Genomic DNA, 15195 nt, shown 5'->3' on the forward strand with positions numbered 1-15195 from the left:
AGGCCGCATATACCGAAGTAAGAGAAAACAAAAGAAAGTAGATACAAGAGAAACGAAAGAAAGAGAAAAAAAGAAATGGAAAGTGGTCTTACCTGATTCCGCCGTGCCGCCATCGGTCCTTCCGGAACAGTCCTCGGATCCTCCGTTCTCGGATGTTTCTCTCTAGCAATCGACACTCAATTCTACTGCCTATAGAAATTATAATATGCGTCTAAATCGCGGGCGTACCAGAGTCTTCTCTTCCGTTTTCTTTCTTTCGGTTACACGTGGAGAGCGAGATGGGCAACGGAGATCGGATTAAGGCACTCGGGCTGTGTCAAATCGATTATTCGATCGCGAAGGGAGGGATAGGGTGAGGATGGGGGAAGGAAAAGATCGGAAGGAATAGGAGGAAAAGCAGAGGTGGAAAGGGATGAAAAGGGTCGCACGGAGAAAGCGGTTGGGTGAAGGGAGCACGAGGGGTGTTGTGGGTGAAGTATATATACTTTCGTTTATTTCTTCGGGTACACCTCGAAGGATCACACGGAGGGGTGTAAGGGGGATGATCGTGGGAGAGCATAGCCGCCTCCCCGAATCCTCGAACGTACCTTTTCGGCGATTATAAGGGATCTCTCTTTTCTTTTTTTCGGGGGGTTTCTTTCTTCTGTCTTTCGGATGAAAAAGTAAGTGGGGGGGGGGGGGGGGGGTAGTGAGAGATGAGCGTTTACAGGCAGCAGTCGCTTCGGTTACGCTTTAATCCTCGGCTCGCTGCCTTCAGCTCGCCTTTTTATTGCTTCTACAACGTCTGTCGGAAGATAGACTCACTCTCTACTATCACATTCAGCGAGAATATTATTCTTAGCTCTCGCGCGTGCCCGCACGTCCCACGACGTCGGGCGAGAAAAAGTGACAAAGAGTAGGCGCATATCGTCGTGCAACCGACGCGCGTGTGTAAAAAATTCACTACGATCTATTTAGAGTACCTCGGTTCGACTAACCACTCTCTTCCTCTTTCTCTCTCTCTCTCTTCGCTATTTGCTCTACTTACGATTAACAAGATTGACGAAATCGCGTCACGATGTACGCGTGAGATCACTCTTTTTTCAAAGGCAAGACGATATATATGTATATATATAATATATGTATATGTACATATGTACATTACGTCCTCTGATATATCATGTCCGATATTGGTCACCAGGAAAACACGAGTACTCGCGTGAAGTACAACGGAAGAAACTGCAGCTGCTTCACGAGTAAGATCCTTCCCGTTTGTCTTTTTTTTTAAGGGAAGCGGTTGTTCGGGCTCTCTGTCTTCTCTAATAAAGCGATAAACTTGGGAACTTGGAGGAGTGTCTTTCTCCGTGCTGTGGTGGAGCCGATGCACGCTCGTATATCGGCGAAGCGCGTTTACATCGATGCACGGATTCATCATCCTCTTTTTCTCGCGCGCTGCTGACGTCCGACTATGAATCATTTATATCTTCTCTTCGTACCGTTTCACGCACTAAACACCACCATCGCCGCTTTTCAATTTAGATCAATCACTTACGTGACTTACGATCAATAATGTAAAAATAAACTCGACGGTGCACGTAAATATTACAGGCACTTCCGTTCTGTGGAAGATTTGTAAAAATAAAATCTCGCGGGAAAGAAAGAGATGCGCATCGATAAAGACGCTTATCCGAGCGAGCGTGCGTAAGTATCGATGATGGTTTTTCGGGATGGGACGAGGTATGGTCTCGTTCTCGTACAACGAAAATACGCCTACGCGCCTCCAAAAAGGCTATTAGAACACACATCTACTTCGATATCAAGTAGCAAAATGTACGCGCCGACCGGCTATGGATATGTATTATTTATACTCGTTAGGGGAAGAAATTGGATATGTATTATTTAAAAACCGCGGGAAGGGAGAGAATAGGAAAAAGGGATGAAGGAGACAAGGCACGGAAACTAAAACAAAGGATGACGATGCGAGGAACACAGCCGGTATAGCTGCCGACATAATAATCGATTGTTATTGTGTTTTTTCCATATGCGTGTACCAAATACATTATCAGGAGTAATAAAATTACCCGAACGTTATTATATAATTTTTATAACGAAAGTAGATTTATCAAATCGTTGCAGCAACAAGCGCGCGATGCGCGCTTAAAATTTCACAATCCCACGTTTTTCACATCCATTATCTGCATTATTTTATATCCCGATTTATCTGGCTGATTTATTTTTTATTCAATCAAATTTTATTGAATATTTTGCAGAGATAATCAGTGCGCGATTTATTGAACAGTTTTCCAACTGTTGAAATGCTTGCTGCGAGAGGATGAAGATTTAAATACATATTGACAAGGCCTGGTCCCAGCTATACCGGTTCCTCAGGAGAAGAAGGCTGACCTTTTTCGCTCGTTTATCTCGGTATTAGTTTTACGGAGAGAACCGAGATCAATAAATTGACCGCGTTAACTGAACGCGGGGGCTAATGGGGAAGTGGGTCATCAAGGAGGAGTGTTAATGAAATACGTTGAAGTATACTTTTTACTTGCCGGTTAGAGTGCGCCAGAGATGGTCTAGCTAAGATGCATGCGCTACAACAAATTCGCCGATTGTTTTAAAACCACTTAAAAAGCGTTATAGGGGAAGATAAAGGTAACAGGAGACATAATCATCAAGATGGCTATCTAGAGAAAGATGCGCGCTATTCTCTGGTCGGCCGAAACACTGTGAAAAGTCTTTCGTCATCCGCTTTTCCTTTTTCATCTCGATCGAGTCTCTCTGATCGTGGCAACGGTAGGAACCGATTCGCGGGATGTCGAATCAGATGGCAGAGAGGAATAGCTGGCGGTTTTGGGGCGAAAGTGCACGGCGTGCACGTCAGTAATCCTCTTTGCGGAGAGCAACGGCAAATAGAGCAACAAGTGATACCGAAGTTGAAAGTCAGTCGGTGTTACATTTACCGAAGTAAATGTAATATTCTTCTTTACAAGATTAGCGCGGATTTCTGACGTTGCTCGCATATTCGAGAGGCAACTCTGCCCAGGAGAGGGAGAAATCACTCGGATCCAGAATCCGGAGAAATATTTCGACGGCAGTTTACCGTTTCGATGCTAATAATATCGCGCGACTGATTCACGACTCAATCAAGTGAATTTTATATATTGTGTATAAATTTCGGTCGTTATCGTGTATGAACAATTAAAAAAAAAACAATATGATCATTTACACCATTTATATATTCAAAAGGATTTTATTTATACACGACAGCTCAATTTTTCTAAAAAAAGAATTTTTGCTTTCCGGGCCAGCGCTATCTCGCATTCCGAGACACTCGATCTGGATTCGCGTTTCCGGAAACGATTTACTTTCTGCTCTGTCGTTCTGCAGAGAACGGAGAACAGGCGCGCGCGAAATGAGCCACGAGAGTTTGGACCAACCAGAGAGCGGCTCGAAACGAGCGCCCGGCGGGGTTAACGAGGCTAATTGCGATTTAATATTAATTAGCCAATTAGCGTGTCGCTGTAACCCCGCGGGGCGCGCGACGCCGCGCTTTCTAAACGGGAAGTGTGGACGCAAAAACACAGGGCACGCTTACGTCCGAGCGTTAGTGATAAGAAGTCAAAAAACAATGATTATTACGAGGAGCAGAAACAAGAAGAGGCCTATCTGTAAGAATATATAATACACTCTAGATATATGTATACATAAGACGGTAGCTATATATATATATATATTAGAAGACAGTAGGAGGAGGAACAAATAAACGTGTATGTATGGTAAATATAGATAGAGAATAATCAAATATATATGTATATAGTATATATACAGCACCAAAACGCAATTACTTTCTGCCAACAAGTTAGGCAAGAGAGAAATACGGAGGTTCGCCAATGATAAATTATAGAGGATGGAACGCAGATAGAGTCCTCGGGAGCTCCTGGCTGGGATCTATACAGCTAAAAGGGATGGAAAAGGGGTTTATAGGCGGGGTTCAGTGAGAAAATACAAAGGAGAGATACACAAATAGAAAGTTAGCTACAAGTTTTAAACTACTTTATTGGCAATTTCTCTAGGCATCAACCTATACTAATTTTTACGTTACGGTTTTCGTTCGTGTTGCTGTTCTCGGCGTATGCCATCGAGCGTTGTTAACGTCGTGTATTCTCGTGTCCTCGTGTGTACGTATCGTATCTGCGTGTTCCATGTATATGCGTTGTGTGTGTGCGCGTGCGTGTATATTCGTCGTTGCGTGTTCATCACGTGCGTGTGGCGACGCGCGGCGAACGTGAAAATCGTCGCGGGATAATCCGTCGATTTTCCTTATTGCCGGATGCGGATCAAGTGCGGATCCAGAAATTCGACGCGGAACGACGCGAATCGAGAAGCAGAAACGAGAACCGAACGGAAACGCCAACAAAAATCGGGAAACTCGAACATCGCGTTTACTCAGGCCCTCGCGACTAAAGAAAAAAACGAAAGAGCAAATTTGCTAAAAGTAAAGAAAAAAAAGGAAAAAGACCATCGAGGTCTCTCGAATTTCGAGTCGTGCGACGCTGGTTAGATATAAGCGGGGGCAGCGGGCGGAGGAAGGGAGGGGGAGGGGCGAGTTCGCGTACGAGTCGACTCGCGTCACATTGATCGTCCACCCCTCGCCACGTCGGGAATGACTTTACATGGTGAATCACCCGCACTCCTCGGTCTTTCTGCGACGCTTTCTTTTTTGTTTGTTGTTCTCTTTTTCAAGAACCAAATCGGTTACACCCCCGCAATTAACAGCTTCGCGATCTGACAATTATCCCCTTTATGGCACATGCACGTGGCTCTGGCACTAGAAATATATAACAACAATAAAACGCGGAATTATCGCGAATAGGAGGCAGGAGAAGGGGCAAGAGGAAGAGGGAGAAAACCCTCGAGAAAACCGCGTCTCGATTCGCAGGGGCACGCACGCGATGCGCCGCGCGTGTAAAGTGTGTCACAGCGTATGAATATACGAGGGTGTTCTTTGCGTTCACGTAAGTCGCTAATAATAATAATAATAATCGTAATAATAATGACAAGCATAATAATGATGCTGAATGCGTAATAATGGATAAGAATAATAATGATGATAATAATAGACAATAATAATAATAATAATAATGATAATGGCGATTAATAATGACGATGAGTAAGTAGCAACAGTAGTAATATTCGAGTATCGTATTGGGAGTATCGAGTGCCAACGTTTACGCAGACGTTGGGTGAATTATCTGAGATGCATATCGTATATATACACTACATAGTTCGGTTTTTTTGTTCTCTGTCTTCCTCTCTCTCTCTCTCTCTCTCATTCTCTCTCTCTTTCGCGTCATTTTCACTTTTCTCCCCGCCAAGTATTGATTTCTCGTAAAATTACTTTCGCTGCGGTAGTCTCTCGGTTTGCGTCTTAACATTTCAGAGTCGGTTTTATACTTGGGACTCGCACGGGATCGTGAACGGGAAGAAAGAACTGGATAATAGTCATAGGCGGCGGGGGAAGGGCAAGCGGAAAAGAGTACAATGGAGGTAAAAAGGTCGCGAAGTTACTCGCGCAGAGACGTCCGCGTCTTACACTTAGCATCGATCGCGTTCCGTCGTTTGCCAAAAATTCCCGCGTTAATTCGTCGACGTGGTTGCTCGGTTGAAAATCTTCGAGAACGAGAAAAAAACGCTAATCGGCGAATCGGTGCACGATCGCAGTGGATGATTGGACGATGAGGAGCGCGCTCGTGATACACGCGATTACCGGAATGATCGGACGAGAAGACTTAATTGCGCGGGAAGAACGAATGTATCGACGAGTCGGAGCAATAACGAACACGTCGATCGGTAATCGGCAAGAGATTGGAGAACACCGCGCGATTACACGGGGCCTCGACGTATGAACGTACGTTGGCAGGTTTTCACCATGTTTCCCTCTTTTTTCTTATTTTGTCCTTCTACTCTTGTTGTTCTCATCATTATCTTGAACGTTCGAGCGGCGACGTATGTATCGGGAAAGCGGAATTGCAAGCGAATAAAGAAGCGGAAGACGAGGGCAGGGAAGAGGTCTGTTCCGAGGATACAAAAAGGGCCGATGACAATCATAGGAGGAAAGATATCTCAACCAGCATGCTTCACCTACGTTTCATACACAACTAATGGTGGTTAGCGCTCATCAAAAAATACCAGCTACGCTAAAATAATTACTATCAACATTCGCAATATGAAATACATATAATCATCAGAGCTAGATATACAAATATACACATATGTATATATATTTGCATATAATATATATATATATATATATATATATACATATGTGAATACATACTAAAGAGGATGGGTGTGTGTGAAGCTGACGAACCGGGAGACATCGACAGGGGAGGAAAGGAGGACCTGCTGAAGAAAGAGGTGGTCTTTCATGATAACATTTCTCAATAATGGCGGATGCTGTTCTTGCCACTGAGATATCCGATTAGTATACAGCAAAAGAGGCGAAGATCAATCATCAAAGTCGACGTCGATCTCGCTATGCGGGAATCGTGAAACTTGACCGTTAGTAATGGCGACAATTTTACGGTGAAAATTGTACGATGACCCCACCTTACAAAACGACCAGCAGCCAGAGTAACTTTTCAATTCTTTATAGGACACTGGGGATTTAAATGGATTCCATTAATTTTAATTAATACTGCTTCATGTTGTGATCTACCTGATAACCACAGAAGACAAAACTGAAATGTACCATGATTTGTAAACTTGCATTAAGTGCTTTGCATTTCCGTTTTTCAAAGTCCATACGACTTTGTGTCCCATAAGGGATTTTAACATTACTCGAGCTGCTATCGATCACGCCTCTACAACTTGACGTCCTTGACTTGCTTGTAGTTGCGACGACACATCCGACGACGTTACAATATGTCGCGATAATCGCACGTTATGGGCTATAATAGGATATAATATCCGACTGTACGACCACTCGATCGCATGTCGATCGTGCAATCGTGATTTGATTAAGCGAACTCGCATGCACTCTCATTGTAGCGTGTGACTCGTGCATGATGCGTAACAAATTGACATTATCATACCGTGTGACGCAACTCTACCGAATCACGTTTATCGAACGGGCAATATCGAATCAGGCAAACAGATTTCCTGTTATAGCTCATAACGTCTCCACTTGAGAAAATCATCGCTCGCTAAAACCGTCTCACATCGGGGCGATAAGACATTTCCGAAATGATAGTAGAAACGTCGAGAAACGACACTTCGCAAAATCGCGGATAAAGCAACCCACTCCGTACGGCTAAATTTTATTGCTGAAATTGCGCGAAAAATGTTTCGCTCTTTCTTCACCCTCTTCATCGGACCGAGAGGAGTACCGTCCATCGTTAAACGCAACTTGCCAAATCTTCGAGACGCGCGAGACAGTTTCAATTTGCAATTTCGATGATTGGCATTAAGATTTCGGCAAAGCGGAACATTGGCTGTAAATACATAACAATAATCTTCATGGATATTCCGGCAGGGATAAAACGCACGTATAAATGTGTACTTCTCTGTAGCTTCGTCCACAGAAGAACTAATCCACCGAAATCGTACCGATCCCAATCGCCAATCACCGAAGGATGCACGTTATCGTCGAGCTCCCGGCAACGCCCATCAAAATTTCTGTGCTCCTAGAAGGCAACTTTGAAAATAAATCATGAGACGATGCGTCGAAAGCTGGACGATACCGACACCTCCCCTCCGGAACACCCCCGCGAACGGCGCATCTCTTTCTCTCTCTCACTTCCGTTTGAGACACCAAGGAATAATAATCGAGCGGAATTCATTTTTGTCGGCGTTTTTGGTCCGAAAGTTCTCCATTTTCGCGAGAGGGAGAGAGAGAGATAGCGGTGTGGGAAGAGAAAGGGTGAAGAGAGGTAGATGGAAGAAAGGCCAGAGAAACGAGAATTAGGATACCGTGTCGATGTTGTGGGGGTGTCCACGAGGGCTGCGGTTTCGCGCGTTATCGGCAAGCGGAAAATGGAAAAGTTGGAACAAGACGCACACCTCTCGGCCAATTTTTACTCGCGACGTTGCTCCATCATTACTCTTTTCTTCGTTAATTCTCGCGTTCCGTTTCATTTCGTTTCGTTTCGTTCGTTCTTTCTTTTCTCTCTTTCTACGTGTACTATTCGGTATTACTAGTTTCGCTCGTTCTCTCGCTTTTACTACTTGTTCGCACTTATATTTGTAATATCCCCTTAATATGTCATAAATATCACTCGCGAGTTTTTTCTTGTTATCCTTACGCGGTTACGGTGTATGTATATAATTATATTTTTTGTTCATATATATATGCATATTAAAGTATATTATATATATAGTCTCACTAGAGAATATTACTTGTCATTCGGGAAGATTGGATCTGTCTAATTCTCATCACTCGATCCTTCCTCACTCCCGTAAGACGCACTGTTCGTTTCGCTGTTTATTGTTTATCCAAATCCCTTCGCATCGAGTATTCGTTTGTGTATACCTAAGATTATTCCTCTTATCGATTAAGCGCAGCCGCGGCGTTTTGCATTATCGTTAGTAATACTCGTAATAATAATGTAGTTCTTAAAGTTTGAGTCAAATCGCTTATTGCTCGAAATTTCTCACATGCTTTTCAACGAGGACGCCCCGCGTTCGTCCCGCCGACGACGACGACGACGACGACGACGACGACGACGAGGCCTCTCTTCCTCCTCTCGTCCTCTCACGATTCGCATTTCCCACTTGGAATGGGACCGCCGAGATTACACACGCACGGACATTCGGAAATTCGTCGATACCGATCGACGTGAGATCATTTGGGTAAAAATTGGCGTTTAATACTCTTACAGGCTAATAATAATGTAAAATGAAAAAAAAGAGAGATACACGACAGAGAGCGAAGAAAATAAATTAAGCAAATATCACGCCGGGCTTTCTATGATTCAACAATGCGAGAACAATCGAAACTAATTAAAAAAATACGAGTCTATTTTCGATCATATATACTTTGCGATTAATACTTAATACTTTGCGATTAATTTAATAGTGAGAAGAAGAGAAGAGATACGCAGAAAACAGCAGTCATCGATCGAAAAGAGAAAATATGTTGCGTATTTATACGAGATTTCGACAAGACAGGAAACCGGCGGGAAACGTCGCGAAAGCACTATGTGTACCCGTCACGACGAGTCGATCTCGGGGCGTGCTCCAAATCATTACGTATAAATTAAATTGTCCATCTCTTTCTCTCTCCCCCTCTCTCGTGATTTCCTTAATGTATTACAATACGCCTCACAACTTCCTTATTTAAGACTTAAACCTAATTTATCGCTTGAGTTACGTGAGCTAATCTCAATCTTGAGTTTCGGTTTCTTGCAGTCACAAACGCGCTATCCTCAAGTGTATATTTATAAAGATGCATAATAATATCCTTTAAGTATCCGTTCCGTGTCGGGGAAGTATCCCTCCGCATCTCGTTCCCTTTCGTTCCCTTATTGTTTACTCGCTCAAACATCTATATCCTCTATCGTTTAATAACACTATTCGCTTAAACTTAACTTAAGTAGAACCGCCGACTCATCTTCCTCTCTACTCTCTTAGGAGCTCATCGAGTGACGCCGGCACGCCGATCGCGTGCGGCATAATGTCGCTGGTACACACGATACTGTTACATAATCCAATCCTTACAGCTACACGCACGCGTACCTACGCGTGTGCGCGATACGTGAAGTCACGTCGCTCGAAAGTCTTAACACGTTAACGCGAATTTAATCGAATTAATCGAGTTACACTCGCGTGCCGCTAAAGTCTTATCTTTATATTCTGACGCGATGGAGAGCGGAGAAATATTGTCTTCTATTATTTGAAGAAAAATATATATATATATGTATATGTATATATGTATATACACGTGTATCACGCGTATCTATATATTATACATAGTTATACACGTGTCTCTCGCGATGTGTCGCTTGTAACTTCGTAAGTGCCACACACGTACGAGATACAAGCGCGAGAGAGCCAGCTTGCTCGCTCGCGAGTGCCGCCGCGCGCAAAGTGGATTGTGTCTATTATTGACCTGTTGCCTCTGGAAAGGCGTGGAAACGCGACCCGCTGGGAATGACGAGCGGAAGCGGAGCGACGAGCGAGACCGAAAAGGTGAGACCGCCACTCGGGCCTCGGGAAAGAACGCGAGCTGGAAGGGAAGCTCGAAGCTCGCCACTCGGAAGCAGCGAGTTACGCACTTGCTGGCCGCCTGAAGTGACACGTCTCGCTGCGGTTCGTTTGGCACTTGGCGCCGCCGGACGCGAATCCTAGGTCTTTCTAATACTAGTCTCATGCTATGTGATTCGAGTCGTGCTGACGAGGATCCCAGGGCCCGAGCGACCACGCGTGCTTTACACAATGCTCGACAATTATTAATTCCGCGTAGCAGTGACACTCGAGCACTCGCGTGTACAAGATCAGCACGTTGCGCAAAACGGCAAAACCGTGGCGAGAAGAGCGCGCGTCCCGCTCGACGCGTTTCCGCTGATTTCCGGCGGACACAATCAATCAGACGTTAACGCATGTACATGTGTAATATACCGTGATGTGTAGAGAAGATAAAAAAAGAATATATCAAGAGAAAAAAGTATAACGGAGGCAAAAAGTAGAACGGAATCAAGGAGGGGAACGGTCGAGCGTTCTCCCGAGCTTTGCGTGGCGGATTAAGCTTTTCGCGGCGTCCACCCCGGTGCCTCTCTACTTTTCCTCCTTTTATTGCTTCGCGGTCGAGGAAACGACCATTGCGGAGGAACAGTCTAGTGGCTGAAGGCCACCGCGAGCCACCGCCGCTAATGGATCGTGTTAATTAATCAGTGATTAAGGGGCGCGGCGACGTGTAACGAGGCGCGATACCGCGCGTGCCTCCGACTCTAATGCGTACGCGTTAATCTAAGTAGGAACCAAAGTGTGCTGAAACGCAATGACTCGTGTGATTGTGTCAGAAACGGCGAGTGTGATGCGCGAGACGGAAGCCGAGGTACTCGAAAGATTGATAACATGCATAACGAGATTCCTCGGGCAGCAATTGCTCTGTGGCAACGCTCGCAAATAAATTCAGTAACGCATGACGGGGGATAAAAACGCAAAACATTCGATTTTCACTTAATTAAAAAAACAGTCCCGAAAATACGACTACATAGATGAGACTCCAGTCGTCTCTCCTCGAGATATCCTCTTCGCTTGCGTCCCGTTCACCGCTGACCGGATTTCCGTACGTCGGTGAATGGTTCAATTGCTTCTCGATGATCTTCGCTCTCCCTCTTCCTCGTTCCTCGCACGTGTGCGATTGAGATATATCAGCTTTCCTCACGAGGATTCGTTCTGCTTATCTGCTCTCGCAGACTTCACGCGACGACGAGAGTATCGGAGAATCCCATTTCATCTCACCTGTACCGCTTCTCCCGCTGACAAGAGGACGACTGACGAAACGGAAACGATCGGAAGCATCAACCGGGAATCCTCTTCATTGAACATCATTATTTGGTAGCAGCTTGCAGCAGCGCGAGCGGTGGGTCATTTCCAGCGACATTGGATTCCCGGATAAGAGTCGAAAGGCGGAATCGCGCCGCGGTCTATGTCTCGTCGAGAACGTGTCTCCCAGGGTACACAGTACCGTACGCGGGGAATCCCCCCCGAGAGAGGAGGACCCTTTGGGGAATCCAAGAGATCAAATTGTAAAGGCGCGCGTTGGCCTTCTTAAACGTACATCCCCATCCCGTACATAGATCCCCAGTCGACGCCCTGGAAGCTCGACATGTCCACGTTGGTGAGCGAATAGCCCTGATAGGGGTTGCCGGGCGCCGCGGCGGCGGCCGCGGCCGCAGCGGGCGAGGACGCTGCCGCCGCGGCAGCGGCAGCGGCCGCAGCCGCACCGGGTGACGGCGCCGGTGCTGCTTGCGCGGTCGGCGCCGCCGCGGCAGCCGCCGCCGCTACTGCCGCCGGTATCGGATAGGGCGCGTATCGATACGCTGACAGCGTCGGATAGCCGCCGGTGGCGGCGAACAGCTTACCGTAACCCGCGACCGCGTTTTGCACCTGCGCCGCCGCCGCCGCGGCCGCGGCCGCCTGCACCTGCGCCGCCTGTGCCTGTGCGGCTACCAGCTGCGAGGCCGCCGCGGCGACCGGCAGCGGTGGTTGTGGCGCCAGCCGCACGCCCAGAGCGCCCAGCACTACCCTCTTGCCGAGAGCGAGCGCGCCCGGCTGCACTGCCTCCTTCGGTTGCGCCTTCTTGCACTCGACCTTCTTGTTCTTGATCGTGTGGAAGTGTATCTCGCACACGCGGTCGACCACGTCCTCGTTCTCGAAGGTGACGAAGCCGAAGCCTCGGTGGCGCTTGGTCTGCTGATCCATCAGCATCACCGTCTCCTCCACCTTGCCGAACTGATTGAAGTAGGCCTTGACCTCGTCGCTGCTTGTGTCCTGACTGACACCGCCCACAAAGATCTTCTTCGTGCGATTGGCCTGTTTCGCGCGGTTTTTCGGCGTCGCGTGCTTAGGATCAATCTTCTTGCCATCCAGGGTGTGGATGGGACACTTGAGGACTTTGTCGACGCTGCCGGGCTCGGCGAACGTGATGAAGCCGAAACCGCGGCTACGCTGCAACCGAACAAGCCGAGAACCGGCACGATGCACATGGACCGTCTACTCGCGATTAAACGCTCCGACTTTGCGGCGTGATCGGGGACCTATACCGTGTTTCATTCGCCTTCGCTCGGTTCGTCGCAAGATTGCTTGTCTTAGGACAAGTTTTCATGACCATGAAAACTTTTCGCACGATGCGTCACGATAAAATTGATGATAATTTTAATTTGTTACTGCTATTTTTGTAGATAGCTTGTTGCGCGTTTGCTTTCGCTCTCTATATTGTATTCTTTCGCTCGAATGGTCACCAAAACTGATCCTTCGTACGTCCTCTCCTAACATTGGGCAGATACGATCCGAGATAAAATAAGAACGCTCTCTTTCTCATTATTCGAAATTTATTCTGATCTCTGACAATCCTGTCGTCGGTGATTTCGTAGCTCTTGTTATGAACGGTTAACTAGTGCTACCAAACTACCATTTGCATGCAAGACTGTCCAAGCCAATGTTTAAGACAAACATTCTAATGTTACATGTGAAACAAAGACTGCGGTAAGACTCAAATCCATTACGAACGTTAAGAAGCTACTGATAAATATATATATATGTATATACGTATTACGTCTGTCCCACCCTCCCGTACGCGAAATCTCCGCTAATTCCACCCTTTTGCATTTGATACTTTTACGCCTGCCAATCCGACAAAAAGGGAAAAAAAGAGAACTCTCCCACCTTTTTTTAATGTGATACGATTAAATGCGATTAATAATACCTAATACAATCTACTTCTCTTGATACTTTATCAGCAATTAATTACACCGATTAGTACAACTTGTCATCTACTACGGTATCTACTACGTATATAGTTTCGTGCAAAAGTGGAAGGAGAGATTGCTTGGTGCATCGAATCCTGTCGAGGTGAACACTCCTTTCTCTCGCGGCTTCTTCGCGGCCGACCCCCGACGGTGCACGGGGATTGGGGTGGGCCGTAAACCTTTACGGTAAATCATTTGGCGCGATATTAACGCGATTTGGAAACGCGTGGGCAACCGTCTATACATACGGGGCTGTTCTCCATCCCTCCTGAATTGTTCTCCTGAATTGAATAATGCAAATTTAATTATCTCGCGGGCAAGCATTCGCTATCAATCATCGGAGGGCTACATCAGTAGAAGGTACTTTCGGAAATAATAGTGCGCCTTCAACCGTATAAATTACCGCGTAACAAGCAAATTATTACGCAAACGACTTTCAAGAAATTAAAATAAAATAATAAATGAATTTAAGCACATGAAATCTTGCCAAAAGCAGAAAGTAAAGCAATTAAATAAATGATTCTTCTGCACAAGGTCCTAATATTTTCGATGTTAATCGGACAAATCGGCTTTCGATGTGATCGTCAATTTGATGACACTGATTCGAATCGCGTGCGAACAGCCCCGTACGGTGAATAATAATCGTAATTGATCGGACGAGCAAGCCGAGAGTTATGCTCAGATGGTAGACCGACCTGCGTAACAGGATCCTTCATGATGAGGACATCGGTGACAGTGCCGAACATGCCAAAATACTCCCGCAATTTCTCGCTGCTGGTCTGCCAAGAGAGGCCACCCACGAAGAGTTTGCCTGGTGCCGGGTCGCCGCCGTTCGGCGTACTCCTGCCGGAGCTGCCTGAATGGCTACCATTTATCGGCACCAGAGTGTTGTGGAAGTCGTGCTCGATCGCGCCGTTTGTCGCCTCCATGCCGGCGCTGCGGATAAAAGAAAAGAAAGATTGTTAAGCACGCAAGTCGCTGATTGAACAAATGAACAAATCTTGATCAACTAAAGAGTCGTAAAAATTAATATATTCCTCTACATAATACGTTTGTGATAAACTTTCTTGGAACTTTGCAGTCCCAGTTTTTCATAAGACACAAAGAAATTCGCAATCCATAATCTCATTAATCGCAAAGCGCTCGGCGTTAATTAATGATGCGAGCTGAATATACGTTCGTGCGCGATTTTCGTGCCGTAATAACTGTGACAGCTATCTGCTTATCACATTGTAGCTAGTCTCTGCGGGGAAAGTTCGTGCGGGCAGCGATAGACATCTCACAAATATCGGCAGCTTTATTAAGAGTACGTGCTCGTATTTTTCTGTTTCAGTTAATACCGCTCGCCTTCGTGCAAGCTTGCGTGATGCTCGCCATACCCTTCATGGCTTACCATAGACTGTTCGTTACCACGATTGATGTTCAGTAAGTAGCGCGCGTTCTTACGTTCTCTTTCGGGCGAAAACTTTGGCAAAGTAAAACAGCCTGTTCCGCATGACAAAACGTACGAATGACGTGTCATTTCGCAAAAAGACCGTGTCAGCAAGCTCCCCCCGCCGTGACTTTGACGGAAAATAGCACGGCCCATCTATTTCTGGAAGCAATCTACATTCTATGTATAATGCCAATGTGCTAAGGTCACTGTGTCTCTCGTGTTAACGGCCTTGGCACTGCGTTTTACGTCCGCTTACGAGAAACTTTTACTCGTGCCGTGCTACCGTTCGCCTGTTGAAAAACGCAA

The 15195-nt window shown here is 46.1% G+C and overlaps 1 protein-coding gene across 5 annotated transcripts in view; it reads right to left on the bottom strand.

Annotated features, from left to right (window-relative positions):
* Positions 1-1250: 1250 nt before the first annotated feature.
* The window catches only part of LOC105280181 (RNA-binding protein Musashi homolog 2), a 98259-nt gene continuing 84314 nt past the window's right edge, over positions 1251-15195 (bottom strand). For 4 of the 5 annotated variants that reach the window (XM_026975232.1, XM_026975234.1, XM_026975233.1 and 1 more), the window contains 2 exons: positions 14150-14390; positions 1251-12654 (listed from right to left, as the gene is read on the bottom strand). In XM_026975232.1, the coding sequence (XP_026831033.1) occupies positions 11755-12654; positions 14150-14390 (1141 nt within the window). In that variant the 3' untranslated portion in view covers positions 1251-11754. The remainder of the gene's footprint in view (positions 12655-14149; positions 14391-15195) is intronic. The other variant, XM_026975231.1, reaches the window with a different exon arrangement.

This window comes from Ooceraea biroi, chromosome 2 (assembly GCF_003672135.1).
Source record: "Ooceraea biroi isolate clonal line C1 chromosome 2, Obir_v5.4, whole genome shotgun sequence".
In the NCBI taxonomy this organism is placed as follows: domain Eukaryota; kingdom Metazoa; phylum Arthropoda; class Insecta; order Hymenoptera; family Formicidae; genus Ooceraea; species Ooceraea biroi.